The 16,646-nt window shown below is 59.5% G+C and overlaps 1 protein-coding gene across 1 annotated transcript in view; it reads right to left on the bottom strand.

The window, feature by feature from the left end:
- Positions 1-1,502: 1,502 nt before the first annotated feature.
- The window catches only part of LOC119095959 (flocculation protein FLO11), a 41,686-nt gene continuing 26,542 nt past the window's right edge, over positions 1,503-16,646 (bottom strand). Inside the window, exon 2 of the mRNA XM_037218822.1 lies at positions 1,503-4,546. Coding sequence (XP_037074717.1) covers positions 2,473-4,546 — 2,074 coding nt within the window. The 3' untranslated portion in view covers positions 1,503-2,472. The remainder of the gene's footprint in view (positions 4,547-16,646) is intronic.

Genomic DNA, 16,646 nt, shown 5'->3' with positions numbered 1-16,646 from the left:
ACTCCGGCAGTATTCAACAGGTAGTACCGCCCGCAAGAAGCAAGCTTGCGCACATAAACGCGCACGTTCGTGGAGGCAATACAGCCACCAGCAGCTTAAGGCAACAACACAGCAAGACAAGCATTTTCTCGCACGGCGCGGCGCTGTTTGGCTTGGTCAGGCGAGAGCAGCGCTACCAAGAGCTCATCCGCTACCGACCCGCGTCATTGCGGCAGCAGTTTCCAGTCCTCGACCGTTTGCCGGGGGTGCGGTGACGCTGCCAGCGACCGAGGCTCTGCTGGCGGGGCAGAGGCGAACGTGGAGAGACGGGACCTGACATGCCGACTCCCACCCTGCGTTCGGAGTCAAGGAGCTTGGCTTTTTGGGCGACGACGGCCGTCGCTGTATCGCTCACGGAGCCTGAACACTTCCGCTCACCTGGGGTCGTCGCGCTCCGGCTAGACGCTGTCCTGGCCGGCTCGGCCGTGCTCTTCCCTCGGATCATATTTGTTCGGATCGGATCAGCGCCTCGCGGCCCGCCTCGGCCAGGCTCGACTCGTTCAGACTCGACGCGTCCGGCTCGGCCCTGCTCTTCCCGACTCGGCCCTGCTCTTCCCGGCTCGGCCCTGCTCTTCCCGGCCCTGCTCTTCCCGGCAGGCCTCGCTCCAGCCGGCGCCAGCCTCGCCAGCCCATCCCGCCGCCTAGCCGAGCCGGACTTCCGACGCATTGGGCGCGAGGCCGTTTTCTGGAGCGGAACGCCGCGGTGCGCGGCGTCGGCCGGTGTCCTGACCCCGGGCCGGTAGCCTCAGCGGGACTGCTGGTCCGGCTGTCCGGGACTGGCCTGTGCCGGTCGCGGCTCCGTCCACCCCCGGCCCGCTGAGGTGGGTCACGCCCGCGCCGGCGGGCACGGCCGAGTCGGCCGGCCGCGCGGCGGCACCAGAAGAGAGCCTAGAGGCAGAGTTGTGCCGTGATTCGGACTGGTAAACGGTCGGCGTGGCCTACGCTAGCGTCGCGGCGGAGGCTTTCAGTCGTTGGGCTCAGTGCGTGGTCGCATCTGTCCAAGTCGATAGGAAGCCGCACCCAAGCATCTGGTTACGCCCGGCACACTTGGAGCAAAGCCGTGACGACCTCGGCCACAGGCCAACCGGACATCGGAGTCTCCTGACCGCCATCGCGGGGCGAGGTGAGCCCGCAGTTGTCATGTCAGTGGTGAGACAACGACGGCTGTCCGAGCAGAGAGCGGATATCTGCCCGTGATCGCTCACGTCAGGTCCGGGGCAGAACGGTTCTCCGTCCGCCGTCGTCCGGTCGGAAAAAGGGCGCCGCCCGCCCACGCTCGCGGTCGGCCGGGTCAGGGCAGGGCGCGTCCGGAGCGGTCACGTGACGATCACGTGACGGCCGCGTTGCCGCCGGCCGATCGCGTGAGCGCCGCTGCCGGATGCGCTAACCCAGATCGGCGCGCGCCGCCGCCGTCGGTCCGAGCCGCGGCCGCCGGCCGCAGGCGCGCCCGCCGGCGGCGGCGCGCCACGCCTCTGATCGGGCCCGCGCGCGTCGGAGATGGCCTCGGCGTGACGGGCCCGAGGCTTTCGGCCGGGCGGAATGTCGGGCGGGTGTGTCGGGGCGTGTCGGGAGGTCTGGGCACCGCCGGAGGGCAGTGCCAGAGGCGGGCGTGGGTTGGAGCTGCTGGTCAGAGGCGAGGGAGGAGAGAGCGTGCAATCTGCGTGAATAACGGTGCAATGCGTCGGAAAGCAGACCAGTCGGCGTTTGCGGTCGCAAGGTGCGTGACGTCATAGGATGACGACGTAACGCATGTCCGGCGCGTGGTACCTCCGGCCGGAGAACCGGCAGGTACTTCCGAGTGCGAAGGGCACACGAGTATGGCGCTTGCATTTGGACCGTTGCAAGCACACGCACACACACGCGTACACACAGACTCATGCAAATACACAGTTCAAATGTTCTGCTTGCCCACACCCGATAGCGAATCTCGCCGGCCACAGTGCAAGACAGTGGCGCCGCCCTGGCGGCGCCGTTCACAACTAGCTAGTAGTCCCGTCTGCCCGATCCGGCACCTTAGCCTCTGAGCAGCAGCGTCTGCGCCTCTGACCCTGTCTCGTCAGCAGTCTGTCCACCGTCCAGTGGTCACCAGTCTGTCCGTCTGGTATGCTGCGCGGCGCAGACTCTCGCCTCGCGCTGCGCCGCGGTCGATCCCGCGGTCGCGTTGTCCACGGTCTGTGAGTTCGCGGTGCCGGGACGAGCTCACCGGAGCGCGACACTGTTCGTGGTGAGCACGGCACTGTTCGTGGTGAGCACGACACTGTTCGCGGTGAGCACGACACCGTTCGGGGTGAGCACGACTGGGACCACTGTCGGTACGGCGCTGCTTACTGTGGGCGCGATCCCGCTCGAGTGAGCTCAGCGCCGCTCACCGTGGGCGCCCGGTGAGCTCACTGCGACGTGAGTTCGCGACGCGCCCGGTGAGCTCGACTCCGCTCACCGCCCAGCCGTCTGTCCGTCCACCCAGTCCCGCAGGAAGGCCAGGTTCTCCTGGCCGATGTTCTCGCGCGCCCACTCGATCTCCTCGGCGAAGATCAGCTCGAATGCCGCCGGGTCAAAGGCCGGAGCCTGGCGGCCCATCTCACGAGCGCGCACCACCGTCGTGCCGAAGTTGATGAGGTAGGTGGCGAGCTTGAGGCCGGAGCCGATCACCTTGCCGACGTAGTAGGGCCGGTTGAAGCCGTCGTCGTTTTTCTCGGAGTAGCTGAAGCCCTGCGGCCGCGGCGGCTGCGGCCGGCCGCTGAGCATGCTGGTGAAGGTAGTGACGAGGCCGCCAAGGCCGCCGCCGCCGTCCGCCAGCTGGCCGCTGAAGAGGTCCGACTTCTCCAGCGCTGGTGCCACGGCGTTGATGACGTTCATGATGACGGGCGTGGCCTGTCCGAGCACCGGCATCACCGACTGGATGAAGCCCATGTAGTTGCCCTGCTGCACGTGCGACATCGCGTCGCCCAGGTGACTCATCATGGACGGACCGTCGCTCTTTACCAGCTGCACCACGCTGCCAAACAGCTGGTTGATGTTGATCTTTGGCGGCGGCGGCGCCGTCGACACGTCCGTGTTGTAGTAGTAGGGCACCGGTGGGCGGCCGGGCCGCTGGGGCCCGTCCACCTTGTCCACCGCGTACGGCCGGTTGTAGAAGGGGTACGGCCGTGAGGTGGTGTGGTAGCGAGTGCTGTAGCGGTACGGCGAGGTGGCGTGGTACGCCTCCGTTGTGTGGTATGGTGAGCTTGCGTACGATGGCGGCGGTGACGGCAGCGGCCGCCGCGGCGGGTAGTACGGTCGTGGCGGCGGCGGCGGAGTAGGCGGTGACGGCGGCGGCGGCGGCGGCTTCGTCTGCGCCTGCGGCCGAGACGCGCTCGGCGCCTGATCGGCGCCGGCGCTGGAGCCAGCGCCGGCGCCGATGCCGTTCCCGCTCCCGCTGAACATCTGACTGAAGATGTGGAAGCCGGTGTCGAACTTCTCCACCTCCTCGTCGGCCGGCGTCGTGGGACGCTGCGTCGTCGTAGTTGTGGTCGTCGTAGTCGTGGTCGTCTTGGTCGTCGTCGGCTTCTTCTGACCGGGCGATGGGCGCGGCCGCGGCCTCGCCAAGATGCCCAGCAGGTGCGAGAGGAAGTTGGTGGGCCTGCGCGTGGTCGTCGTCGCGCCTGCCGCCGCTGCTGCCTTCGTCGTCGTCGTCGTCGCGGGCGTCGTCGTCTTCCGCTTGGTCGTCGGCGCCGTAGTGGCCTCGGTGGTGACGGCGGGGCGGCGGGTGGTGCGTCGCCGCAGCAGCGCGGCAAACGGACTGGCGGCCGGCGCGCCGCCCGAGCCCTCCGCCGCGCCGAACAGCGACGCCGGCAGCGACAGGTTGTCGGGGCTGTCGTCGACGGTGGGTGGCGCCATCAGGGCGCCGAGCAGCGCTGAGAAGTCCGGCCGCCGCTGCCCGCCGCCGGACGACGGCCCGCGCAGGATCTGCTGCAGCAGGCTCTTGCTCGGCGACTGCGAGTAAGAGGAGGGGCGTGGCGCGGCGGCAGCCTCTTCACCCTTCGTCGATCCCGTTGTCGTGGTCGTCGACTTCCTCGTCGTCGGTGCTTTCGTCGTCGTGGTCGTCGTGGTCGTCGTTGTCGTCGTCGTAGTGCGCTTGCGTGCGATCTCGTGATAAAAGCTCTCACCGAGCAGCAGCGGCTGCCCGGTCGACGGGCCCGTGGTCGTCACGCGTTCGGTTGTCACCACGCCCGGCGCCCAGAACGGGTACGGCCTGGGCGAGGCCGCTGCGTCGTAGTCGTAGTCGTACTCACTGTAGCCGGCCGGCGCGGCGTAGCCGGCCGCCGGCACGTAGACGCGGCGTGTGGCTGCCGTGGCCACAACGCCGGGCGACCACTTGGCGGCGTCGCGGTGCGCCGCCACCGGCCGCCAGTTGTTGCTCGTGTCGACGTGCTGGTTCCAGGGGAAGACGCTCGCTTCGCGCGCCTGACACCTAGCGGCGGGCAGGAGAACCAGCGCCGCGGCCAGCACCAGCCACTGGCCGCCTGACCTGGAAGCGGGGCAGGCGTGTCAGCACGGCACTACGACTCGCGCCCCCACGCCGGTCGACGAAAGAGAAACTGGTGCCGCGCCGCCTGGGAGTGTCTGGCGACGCGGGAGGAAAGCGGGGGCCGGCAGGCCGCGTCCGCCGCGGGAGCCAAGCATCCGGCGGCTCCCTGACAGTGGACGCCGTTGTGCGGCAGCTGGACGCCGGCTGGGACAGGATCGTGCTGAGCTGTCATGAAAGCTAGCCTGTGTGGTACAGCTACTCGTCGGCGACTTTGACGGCACTATGCGACTCCAGTGACACTTCAACGACAGTGTGGACGGAGAGGCGCTGGGTGGTCTGGCGGTGCGTGCCGCGCTGTCGTACTGTCGCAATGTCGTACTGTCGTGGGACGTCAGCTTGACATGTCGCACACGGTGTGGTGAAGGCATGTGATATTTGTGTAATGCCGTGACACAATAAAAGTATGACAGGTTTGTAGTGCCAAAAATGGCGCATGATACACATGCACATCAAGCGACCTTCAGCATAAAAAACAGCCTGGCATATAAAAGGTCATGCAGTGTCATCGCATATCCATGTGATGAACGCCAAAACACAAGCGGCTCATTGCTTGTTTTGGCAAAATGCTGCAGTCGGGCTGAAAGAAAAGCCTCGTTTTATCGTGCGTTTGCCAAGGAAGCTCCACTTGACACGCTAATTATTCAATTTGTCTTTTGTTTCTCCTGAGCTCATGACTCAATGACGGGCGCTTAACATACAACTACGCGCAAACTCTCTTAATTGTCATGAATACACCACACTGCATAGAGTCGGAACGCATTCGTTGAGTAGCTGTCATCACACATGGAAATTGAGAAGGGCTGTTCCATTCAGAAGCAGGCAGCCTAACCAAACATTGGTTGAACTGTCAACAATGGTTTGTCATCCGATAGCGGTAATGTGCGACGAGACGGACATATCCCTTCCAGAAGTTGCATGTGCTGTTCGTCGAAACCCAGCGTGAAAAGCTTCTAGTAGCGCGTGCGTAAATTTGGGCTGTCTCGTATGATGTGAAGGTGTGGGTGTGTAATGCGTAATACATTAGTTGGCATGTATGCTGTATACTGCAGTTGGCTGTACGCTGCTGAAGAACGAGATGCGAGTGACCACTGTACAAACCATCTGTTTTTTGATTAAATGATCTATTAAATAATAAAACTGCCAAACAGAAAACTTTAAATAAGACAGCTAAAAACTGAGCTAAATTATTACAGCGTGTCATGATCTCAACCCTAGACACGGAAATTTTATTCCGGTTACCACCATTTCATCTAGGGTCTTTCTCACCGTGCACAGCGTGGCTTCCCGCCCTTCTTGCAAACCTATCAAACGGGCATCTCCGGGCGCAAAAGTTGCCAGGTTTTTGCAAACTGGCACGTGCTTTTCCTGAACTATTCGACCTCGCAAAGATACCCATCGTCTTGGCGAGTGTCTAAGTGCTTAACTGTTGACATAAGACGATGTTCACCGGCCCGAAATTCACAGGAGTTTCTTCAGGCTGTCTCCAAGCTCCCACGAAACAAAGCCGCTGTGTTTCATGTGAATATCAGTTGGGCATTAAAAGGCAAATCGGCGTGGGAAAATCGCTCGTAAACATCCACTCACCCTGACGAGGGCTCAGACGACGAAATCACGGCAGCGCACCAGGTGATTGTGATCACCTTTTGAAGCACATCTGGTTTTACGCTCCTCATGGGAGCTACTCAAGGGACTATCAGGGTGGAATTAGCCAAATGATAGATGTGCGTGTGACTCCCATTCACACAAACATCCCACACTTCACCTGCCGGACCTGAGCGCACTCGCTGAGCGCTTCCCTCAAAGGCAGCGGCATGCCAACATAGGAAAGCAAGAAACACGAGCAATCATTAGTGTTACAGATTGTGTGTTTTCTGCATAGGACTTCGTTACATCGTCATTTGAAGCCGGTGACATAATGTAACGACGCTATTATCGCTCGTGACTCCGGCATTAGCTGCACTGCCGGCATTAGCAGCTGCATTAGCTGCGCGCACACGCCTGCCGCGGTGTTCATTGTTAGTCGGCGGCCGGGCCTCGACCGGGAGTGGCGGGCGCTGGGGCGCGTAATGGCCGCGTTATCGCGCACTGCCTCTGACACGCACCCGAGCCGTGAAATGGACGTGCTCACCACGGGAGGACCTCCTCGAGGGGCCGCCGGCCGCGCCGGCCGCGTCGCTCCGACGCGCCGGCCGCGATCCGCCGGGTCTGCTACCTGACTTGTCAAGTGTGGCAGCAGAATGGCCGGCCAAAGCGGCCGCTCGCGGGGAAGCCGATTGTTCTGGAGTTCGCCGCGACGTGGAACGAAGCCATCTCGACGGTGATTGGTGCGGCTCTTCGCGTAAAGAAGCGGTGTTTACAAACTTGGACGTGGAGATCGGCGACTGCCGGAGATTTGGAGTCCGTTTTCACTGTGAGTGGGCCGCTTTTGACTGTGCTGTTTTAGCTGGATGCAAGGCTTTGGAGAACGCTCAGTCATCCGTGACGACTACATTCTAGGGCAGAGTCGTGTCCCAGAACGGTCATCACGGTTACAGTGGTCACTTCACTGGTATTCCCGATGGCAGAGCAGACACTGATAACTACGATTGATAGCACATTAGTGGATGGGAACGCGATCACCGGCATGCACAACTTCTGCCGTCTATAGAATGTTTTATTCAGCTGTGCTGTGGCCTGTTACGCAGCCAATGTAGGCGAAGCACACAGCACGGCTTTATCACAGTGGTTGGAGAGACAGGTGCGGGAAATGCCCGCGCTTCTTCTTAGAAATCATCGTCGGCAAATAACATCATCCGCCCTCCGCCGGCCTAATGAACTGCAGCTTGCAAGGCCCGCATGACTGACTGTCAGCCACGCCGTCTGACATATGACACAGGTCAGGAATGACGACATTCTTGCGTTAGCCTCGCGGCGACACACAGCGGCCAGCGTAGCCATACCCGCGGCCACAGCAGGGTAACGGCGCAGAAAAGGTCATACGCCACGACGACACAGAGGGCGTTCTCATATTAAGCCGCAGCAACCTGGAACCGCCTGCCATCGTGTGTCCGCCATGTCACAACACTGAGCGCGTCTAAGACCGCCACACGCGATGTGGCTTTAACCACTGACAACTGGTTTCATCCGGCCCGTAGTGCGTTGATATGCCTGTTTTGGATATTTGATTATTGTTCCTATCATCATCGTATACGTTTTGTGTGTGCCTTTTCGTACTGCACCTGTGTGGCCTGAAACCGTAACAGCCACGATGTGGATGGTTTCTAATATAGTGATACTGATACTGATACTGATACTGACTGGGGCGGCAGGTGGGACGGCTAGGGGCGCAACTGGGGCCTCACTCTGGGCAGCTGGGGCGGCCTCAACTAGGGAGTAACCGACGCGGCATTCGTGCGCCGATCAGCACGCAGGCACGCCCCTCCCCAGACCGATGTGCCCGGCCGGGACCAGAGCGCCGTCCTGACCGAGGGAAAAGCGGCGAACTGCGTCCAGGCGCGCCGTCGCTTCAGCTGCGAACCACCGGCCGGCCGGCGAAAGTGTTGGCGAGCCGCGGGCCCGCCGGCTGCGGCACGCGCGGCATCCGCCGACGGCGGGGCCTCTCCCGGCAGGGCCTCTCCTGGCCGCGCCTCGCCGTGGTCGGACGGTCCCCGGCGCTGGCGGAGGCCCGGTCGGGGGCTGCACGCGGCGGAAGACCAGGTAGTTCTGGGATCAGAGCGGTGCTCCCAGCCTAAGAGGTGCGAGGGAACGACCCGCGAGCGGTGTGGTGGTGGAGGAAGCAGGGAAGGAGATGGGCGACGGGTCTGAGACGACGGGGAGGGGAGAAATGTCGTAGGCTTGCAAAATAAGTTGCGCGGTGATGAGCAGGTGAAAAATGACGAAACCTGCACTCAAAATGCGACAACAAACGAATTTCTCTCCGGATCTGGCCCACTTTCTTCTCGAAGTTTCGGAGGGGAGGGGGAGGGCTGGAGCCCCCACCTGAATGGAAGCTGCACCCCCGCGGAGGAGACAACAGAAACTTAAGATTTAGCGGCAGCAGATGGCTCGGGAGATGATGGGGACAGGAGGAACAACGGAGACGGGCAAGGCAGCGGAAGCGGCCGCAAATCAAAGGCAGTGGGCGGGGGGACGGGTGTGACGGTCAGCGCAGAGGGCCCTTGCCCCCAGACCCTTGCCTTCACCGCCCCGCCAGTAACGCTCGTCACTGCGCCGAACTGCGCGGCCGTCTGCGTCACGCACCCAGATTTGGCCACTTCCCGGTGGGCAGGAGAGCTCGACTCTGACAGCCTGGCTCGTTAGCGGTGCCGTCCGCGTCGCCTGGGTGCGGGGGAGAGGTGCGCCGCGGCGACCAGCGACCGGCACGGCTAGCTTCTGTTAGCTTGGGTCGGGTCAGGTGCAGTGCAGTGCGTGGAGCAGCCCTGGCGACCCGGCGCGCCATCGCTTGTCCGATGTCGACGATGTGACGACGATGCCCCCCCCCCCGCAACTTAATATAGGGTTTTGTTCAGCGATGAGTGGTATGCCAACTGAGCAAAGTAACTACAGCGCAGCGTGCATTGTTAGACCCGGAGGCTCAGCCAAAAGATTTGCACCTGTGTTTCTCAAGGGTCGTCTACGATAACCCACTGCAATGCAAAACGTCACCGATCAAGTCGTGTGGGCCATTGCTCGTTACACCGTCCCAGGTCATCGACGTTCCTTTCTCACCGTTGATAAGCTGACCCCGGCGTGCAGCTGAGACCGGCCACTCCCAGGCGTCCAGGCCCTCCCACCGCGCGCCTGTCATGTCCGTCCCAGGAACCGCGCTGTCTGGATCCCAGCGCCCCACCGCACGGGTTCGTGCAGTTAATTAAAACCCGCGGAAACATTAGAAGACGCGATGGGCTATCTGGCGCGCGTAACTGGTGGTTACGGGCGATAAAACCCCGGCTCGGCGGGGGCGGCTGATCGTGTCCACATGACAGCTGTCGTCGACGGACTGCCCAGACACGAGCGGTCCGTGGCGCAACGGTAGCTCGTGTGCAGGGCGGTCCCGCCTCCTCTCGCGGCAGCGAGTGCACGCGTGTACATTATAAGACTCTGGAGCGGGTTTCTCCACGAAGGTCTAGAGATGCGTTGTCGTTTATAAGGCGGTGCTGCTGGCTTGTGCTTGAAGTTGGTTGAGGCCTCTTGCATGTTGTCACTCCTGAATTTTGTACCTGCTTCTTGATTGTGAAATGACCAGTACCTATACCTTTGACCTCAATATCCAATTGTCAAACCATTTATAGGGTGGCAACTGAAAGCAGATTAATATTTTTTCGAAAACTTTGAAACCAGTGGAACTTCCACAGGCCAGTGGTCTATAGAGGCCAAAGGCGATTAAAAGTACATCCATCCCTTTTTCTGCAGCGACCAACGCATCATCTCGAATAGTTTCAACAACTTTTCGGGGCCTGCCAAATTACTGATTTGACACATTTCGCATTAATCGTTCTGCTGGGCTGGTTGCAAAGTTATGACCTTATAGTTGAAAACTCGTACAGCCGTCATCACTTCTTTGGGAAGCACTTCGTGGTTTCCGCTCTTCGTCTTAATTGTTTTCATCGCATCCATTGACTAGCTCAACTGACTTGACTGCGTTCCAAGCCACTTATCAAGTCACTAACGCATCAAGCTAGAAGACGTTTCCGCCGCCTATCTGTGACAAATGTAGGATCATATGCCAGCATTACAAGCAACCTGTTTTCTAAGCTACACACTATGTACACGTCATGTGAAACACAAAAAGATACATCCCACAGAAAAATAAACCGACCTTATCTTGGCGCGATTTGAGCTGAAACTAGTCTGACTTCGAACTTTGATCCTTTCTTGAGCCTTGACCTTCGCAACATGATGGCATAATTCTCACTAGGAAGGAGATGTTATTTTGTCTCATGTCAGTCCAGAAGTTTTATGATCTTCATAAAAAACCGAAAGGTACTTTGAACAAAAGAGCTTAAAGGCTAAAAGAAAAAGAGTTCCGAAGTCTTCATATTCATGCTGGGTTGTGATGGCTTTGTGTTGCCTGTAACGTCATCAGTCACGTCTTAAAACTAACGTCGTAAGTTTGAAATTGGCGCAGCATATCAATCGAACTCTTGCAATTTTCAATCCAACTTTTAGTTCCGGAGATAGCAAGACATCGCACTTTCCATAGCCCAGACAGTCGTGTCTGGCAAATACCTCGGAGGACTTCTGGGTAGGTAGTGGGTGCTGTCATCAGCCTTGTAAATTTTTGTATCACGACTCCATTCTTAACATGACATTACGTGTTTTCAAAGGTTGGTTGCAACTAACTTCTGTTACAACAAGCCATGTAGAGATGTAATGCTAAATAATGCCTAAGTCGGTGCAGGTTAAACAGCCTGGATGAAAGTACGTTAAATGTTTAAAATGCCGCACCTGAACTCAACCCTCAGCTTATGCAAATTTCCTTAGCGTCATTTTCGCGGCGAGCACTTACATTTGGACATGAAAGTTGGGCCATTTCGCGCCATGCTATTGGCAATGCTCGCCCGATGAAAACGGCCATAAAAGTTATGTCGAGGACAGATGCCCGTTCCCAATGTCAGTATCGATCAGTTTTGTCGCTCACTGAGAGCCAAATCTGGCGTTTTCATCAAACCTGAACAGGAAACCATCGAAACGCTCTCCCCCACAAAGACCCGGACCACCTCATATCGGTTTCCAATGCGCTGTAACCGAGCCAATTCGCTTCGCTTGCGTTGCCCGGTTGCGTTTCTCCCCGGAGCTGGCCGGAAAAGCCGGGGCTCCTACCGCCCGACGTGTCCAGTCTGAGCCGCGGTCTTCCTCCGGAGTTGGAGTGTCATTCTGCCGCCCATATCTACGCTGAGAGTGCGTAATGGTGACGCTCCATTAATAATGGGATGTATAGAGCCAGTATCGTGGATGGTTTGCATACTTGGCCGATAAGTACTGCTTCTTTCAAGCAAATGTCAACGCCAGAACTCCCACAAACAAGATGTAGGGCAGATGCGGATACTTCTGGTTTTAATCTAATGGTGTGGAATTCGTGTGAAACCGTTCCATATCACTGGCATCTTACAGGTGCTATCTTACAAGCAGCACGTTTCAAAATCTCACTATTCGCTTAGCTGACGAAGTAAAATATATTGTCTTAAACATTTAGGAATGATGACATTTCTCCCAGTTTAAATTTGCGGCCCGCACACCTGCACATATTTTTTGTACGCATAAACGACAGAGTTTACATTAGCGTTTGCCTAGCCATGCGCCTCATTACGCGCCATGTCCCGCAATGCGTGCGTACATGAATGGTTCCTCAAAACAAGATTTATTGATAGCCAGGTAGTCGCTTCTCACGAAACCAGGGGGCGAACTGGGCTACGTTTCCCATTTAGACCACGGACAACCATTAGCTGACACATTTCTGGACTTTAAATAAGGTTTGTCCAACTTATTCCCGAGCCTGGGATGTAGTTTCGCAAATTCTGGGGGGCAGGGGAAGAGATCGATGCGGAGGCTCAAGACACGCAAAAAACCGGCTTCTTTCCTCATATGACTCACTTCTCAAAGCTACGGGGCTGAAGCTCAAGTTAGGGAAGCTAACCTCCCATCCCCAACTAAAAGAAAACTGCGCCCCATAAGCGAAAGCGATGATCGCTTTGGAAGTAAACCTGCCTTCGAACTTTGTCGCTCAAGCCGGCGCTGGCATCTTCCTTCAAGCCAGCGCAGCGTCCCCGATGTGACCTTGGTTATACTGCGTTAAGCTGCACTAGATATTTGTCTCATACGCACCGTTATGCAAGTTGCTTGTTTATCACATCCTGGCCCCGCATGCGTGGTTAAAACATTTCAGATGATCGCTAGTCACTCTTGTGCACATGTGATCACTTTGTAACTAGCGGTATGTCACCAGGCAAATCAAGTTCGCCGTGGCCTTTGTTTTTATCCACAATGAGATCGTTGTTATAATGAAGATAAGGCGCAGTAACACCATTCTTATCACCGACAACCGCACCCGCGTTGCAGCAAATGACCGCATTAATTCACAAGCTCCTCTTGAACCACGCCGCCCTCGCCGTGCCGCTGCATACATCGGGCCTGTTCGTAAACAGGTACCTCCGGTTCCGGAGACAGCGACCTTGTTAACCATGCGCCAGGAGCGTGCCAATGTGTGCCGTTTCGCCGGGGCGTACCGTTACGGGCCGCGGGCGCGGCGGCGGCCGGCGCCGGGGTAGCACCGGCGTCGGCTCGTCTTCTAAGAGTACGCGGTGATCGGGCCGCCGACAGGGTAGTCAGCGAGTCAGCGTGTCGGGGAGTCAACGAGCCAGGGAGTCAGCGGCCGCTGTCAGAGTCTGTCGGTGGTCACTTGTGCGGTCGACAGTGCCGGACTTGCGAGGGAAGCTTTCTGAGTAGCGAGGCAACTGCAAGCGTGGCTAATATCAAGTTCGCGAGAGACCGTGAAACTGGTCGTTGCTGGCCGGCTGCTACTTCGGTCCTATGCAGAAGTGGCCCGGGACAAGGCACTGCGAACAGTTTTGCATGGGTTTCCTCGCCCCTTTGTCATCTAGCTGACATACTAAGCTACATTTGCCTGGCAAGCTGCACCACTATAAATACATTTGGGCATGTGTAAACCGTTGTTTTCATTGCTTTAGGCCCGTCTACAGCGGGCGTTAAAAGCATGAAACGCCCACACCACGTCCAGCGGTAGAGACCGCACGTCCGGTTCCATCACCTCCTAAAATTCCACCTCTCCTAATTGAGGTTACACGAGCGCCACATCCTTCCATCTCGGATCCCGGCGGTTGGGCCAGCTCCGAACAAGAACGACCCCGGAGCGGGCACCGTGACTCCTCCACCCCGGTGATTCCTCCACCCCGGCGATTCCCCCGCTCCGGTGACCCCTCCGCCCCGGTGACTCCTCCACCCCAGTGACTCCTCCACCCCGGTGATTCCTCCGCCCCGGCGATTCCCCCGCTCCGGTGACCCCTCCGCCCCGGTGACTCCTCCACCCCAGTGACTCTTCCGCCCGGTGACTCCTCCGCCCCGGTGACTCCTCCACCCCGGTGACTCCTCCACCCCAGTGACTCTTCCGCCCGGTTACTCCTCCGCCCCGGCGATTCCCCCGCTCCGGTGACCCCTCCGCCCCGGTGACTCCTCCACCCCAGTGACTCTTTCCGCCCGGTGACTCCTCTGCCCCGGTGACTCCTCCACCCCAGCGACTCTTCCGCCCGGTGACACCTCCGCCCCGGTGACTCCTCCGCCCCGGTGACTCCTCCACCCCAGTGACTCCCTCCCGCCATCGCGGCGGCCGTCGACGCGCACGAAAGTCGGGTGCTGCACGGGAGCCGGACATGAGCTGGGCAGGAGCCGCGCGGGAGCCGCGCGGGAGCCGGGCGGGAGCACGGTGCGCTTCGGCAGTCGTCTCACGTCGCGCGCGAGGCGACGGCCGGGGCGGGAGTCCGCCGCGCCGCGTCATTAGCGCACCTGTGTGACACGTGTGTCCCCGTTTGTTCGACCACCGACACGGAGGAGGCCATTGTGCCGGCGCACCGGTCCACTGACGGGTCGTTCCCATCGCGGGCCCCGGCGATCTCTGGACAGATAGCGATCGCGTCGGCAGCCTTCGCGGGTCACGACAAGCCTGGGCGGCCTTCTCCGGGCACCCGGCGGCGTGCCAGCCCTTCTGAGACGGCCGCCGCCGCTTTCCCTTTCTGGCGCAGCCGGGGAGCGGCGCCGAGTCTGGCGCGCCAGCGCCGGCCATCAGCGCGCCATCGCTCGCAAACACCTGTTGGCTTGGCTCGACGCTCCGCCGGCCGGCAGGGGGTGGGCGGCGTGATCTGTCGCCTCTCGCTCCCCCGGAGTCGTGCGGGCTGAGCTTGGCCGTGTGGGCCACCGTCTTGGTGAATCCGGTGGCTCGGGCGGAAGGCTCGGTGCGAGAGGGAATCAGATTGGTGGGAGTAACACGAGGTCCGTGTCACAGTCAGGTATGGTCGCGGTGCAAGTCTGTGTCAGTCCCACTGTGCTATTGTCACCGCGACATTATCTGCCAGTGGGACTGTGCCAGCCTGCGTCGGTGTCCCTGTGTCAATCTGTGTCGGTGTCCCTGTATCAGCCTGTGTCGGGGCCAGTTATGTTCGTGCGCATTTTTAACGTGTGGGATGTAAAGGAGACATCGCCGGCTGCGCTTGCCAGTGTCTCCACCCCGCGCACACTACCCATCCAGCCTTCTTCGCACTTCTGCAGATCTCACCCCAGCCACCTTATGACAGAGTATCGCCTAAGAGGCGACCGGGGTCGCCCATAGTGTGCACGGGCGTGTACATTGGACGTTTAACTGGGCCAGCTGAATCATCTACCATTGAATTATTATGTTTATCATTCACCATCATCTAGTTACTACACGTGCAGCCGGTGCAGACGACTGAAGACAGAAGCACAGCCCGTAGGCCACGCCAATTCACAGAAACTAGCCCACTCGGCCGAGTGCACCGCTCTGTTGACCCAGCACACAGACAGACAAACGACCGAGTGGAAGACGGGCGGTCAGTGGTGCGGACTCAAGCAAACATCAGAGCCGCTTCCGGGCCAGCTTGCACCAACAGAGTGCCAACGGCCTCACGTGCATATCATCCAAGGACGCCGGGACGAGGCGGTGAGAGTGGACCGTGGGCTTGCCTCTATCAGGCCGGAGCATCATCCAACTCAATAGAAAGCGGCCGGGCCGCCGGCCGTCGGGTATCTCGTCCATCCCTTGGGTTACGCTGCGCCGGCCTGGATCACAGCCAGGGGAGCACACTGTGTCGGCTTGGAGCACGGCCGGAGCACTGGTGCTCGACGCGGTGCGCACACTAGACGGCGGAGTGGTGTGATGTGTGAACTATAGCGCGGCGGTGGTGTGATGTGTGAACTATAGCGCGGCGAGGCGTGCCTTATGGATAACGGGCTCGCTTCCGAGGCGCGATCCACTAAGGTCGGGTCAGGAGGCGTCGGAGTCTTGACCTCGTTGGCAACACGGTCAGCTTTTGACCTCGGCGGACGAGGAAATGCTGGCCTGAGCTTGCCTTAACACCAACTTAATTAGCATTTCTTTAGGGGCATGAAAGCACTCATCCCTCCGGGTTTCAGGTGCGAGCACATTGGGTCATAGAACTGCGCGATAAACGCAGCGCAGCGTGCCTTTAGCACGCACAACCCGAATCAGACGCAGCTGCGACATGTTCTCATTGGTTGTTTAACTGGCATGACGTAGGTTACGAAAAAAAGCATGCGCCTCCCTCAGTCTTTCCTGCGAGGATATACGCATTGGTGCGAGCCCTGCGCTACCCATGATATAACAGGATCGGTTATCTAATCGTGGACTGGTAACAAGCAACTTACAGGCTATGGCAAACTGGTTTGGTAACGAGGGTAAACTCCGTCGTGTTTGGCGGACGTCCAACCTCTTAACAAATGCGCTGAATTAGTCCCGATGGCTTTTCCCGAAAAACCTTGTACGTGACATCCCCACATCACGCGCCTCATGGCTGCACCATGTGGTTTCCAGCGACCATCCGACGGCGGGCAGCACCATTAGGTACAGCGCCTGAAAACCGCATGTGCATACACGAAGAAAGCCGTTTCTCAAACTTGTTGGACAGCGCTGCGTCGAGGCGTCCGCGTGATCAGTACGATCCATCACACAACCCTCCTCGCCGCGCTTTCACTCGTGCCGGCCGGGGCGCATGACAGTCGCGTCGCACCCAAGTTATGCCCAAGTTATGCCCAAGTTATGCACGAGTGCAGCCGTGCAGGCAGCTGAGATAGGCTGTGACCCGGCCTCTGAGGCGGAGACGGATCGCAGCCGCCCCGGACAGCGGTCACCGTCACCGGGCTGACCCCATTCGCTCGAGCCGCGCCGCCAGTGGGACACGGATACGTCTCATCCGGGCCGGACGGAGGCCCGGCGGCGGCGGCGGCGGTGGCGGTGGCGGAGCTCGACAGAGGCCCGGCGGCGGCGGGGGCGGAGCTCGACAAAGCCCCCCCCCCC

This window comes from Pollicipes pollicipes, unplaced genomic scaffold, assembly GCF_011947565.3.
Source record: "Pollicipes pollicipes isolate AB1234 unplaced genomic scaffold, Ppol_2.1 Scaffold_4219;HRSCAF=4965_pilon_pilon_pilon, whole genome shotgun sequence".
Classification (NCBI taxonomy): domain Eukaryota; kingdom Metazoa; phylum Arthropoda; class Thecostraca; order Pollicipedomorpha; family Pollicipedidae; genus Pollicipes; species Pollicipes pollicipes.
This window is presented reverse-complemented; position numbering and strand designations above follow the sequence as displayed.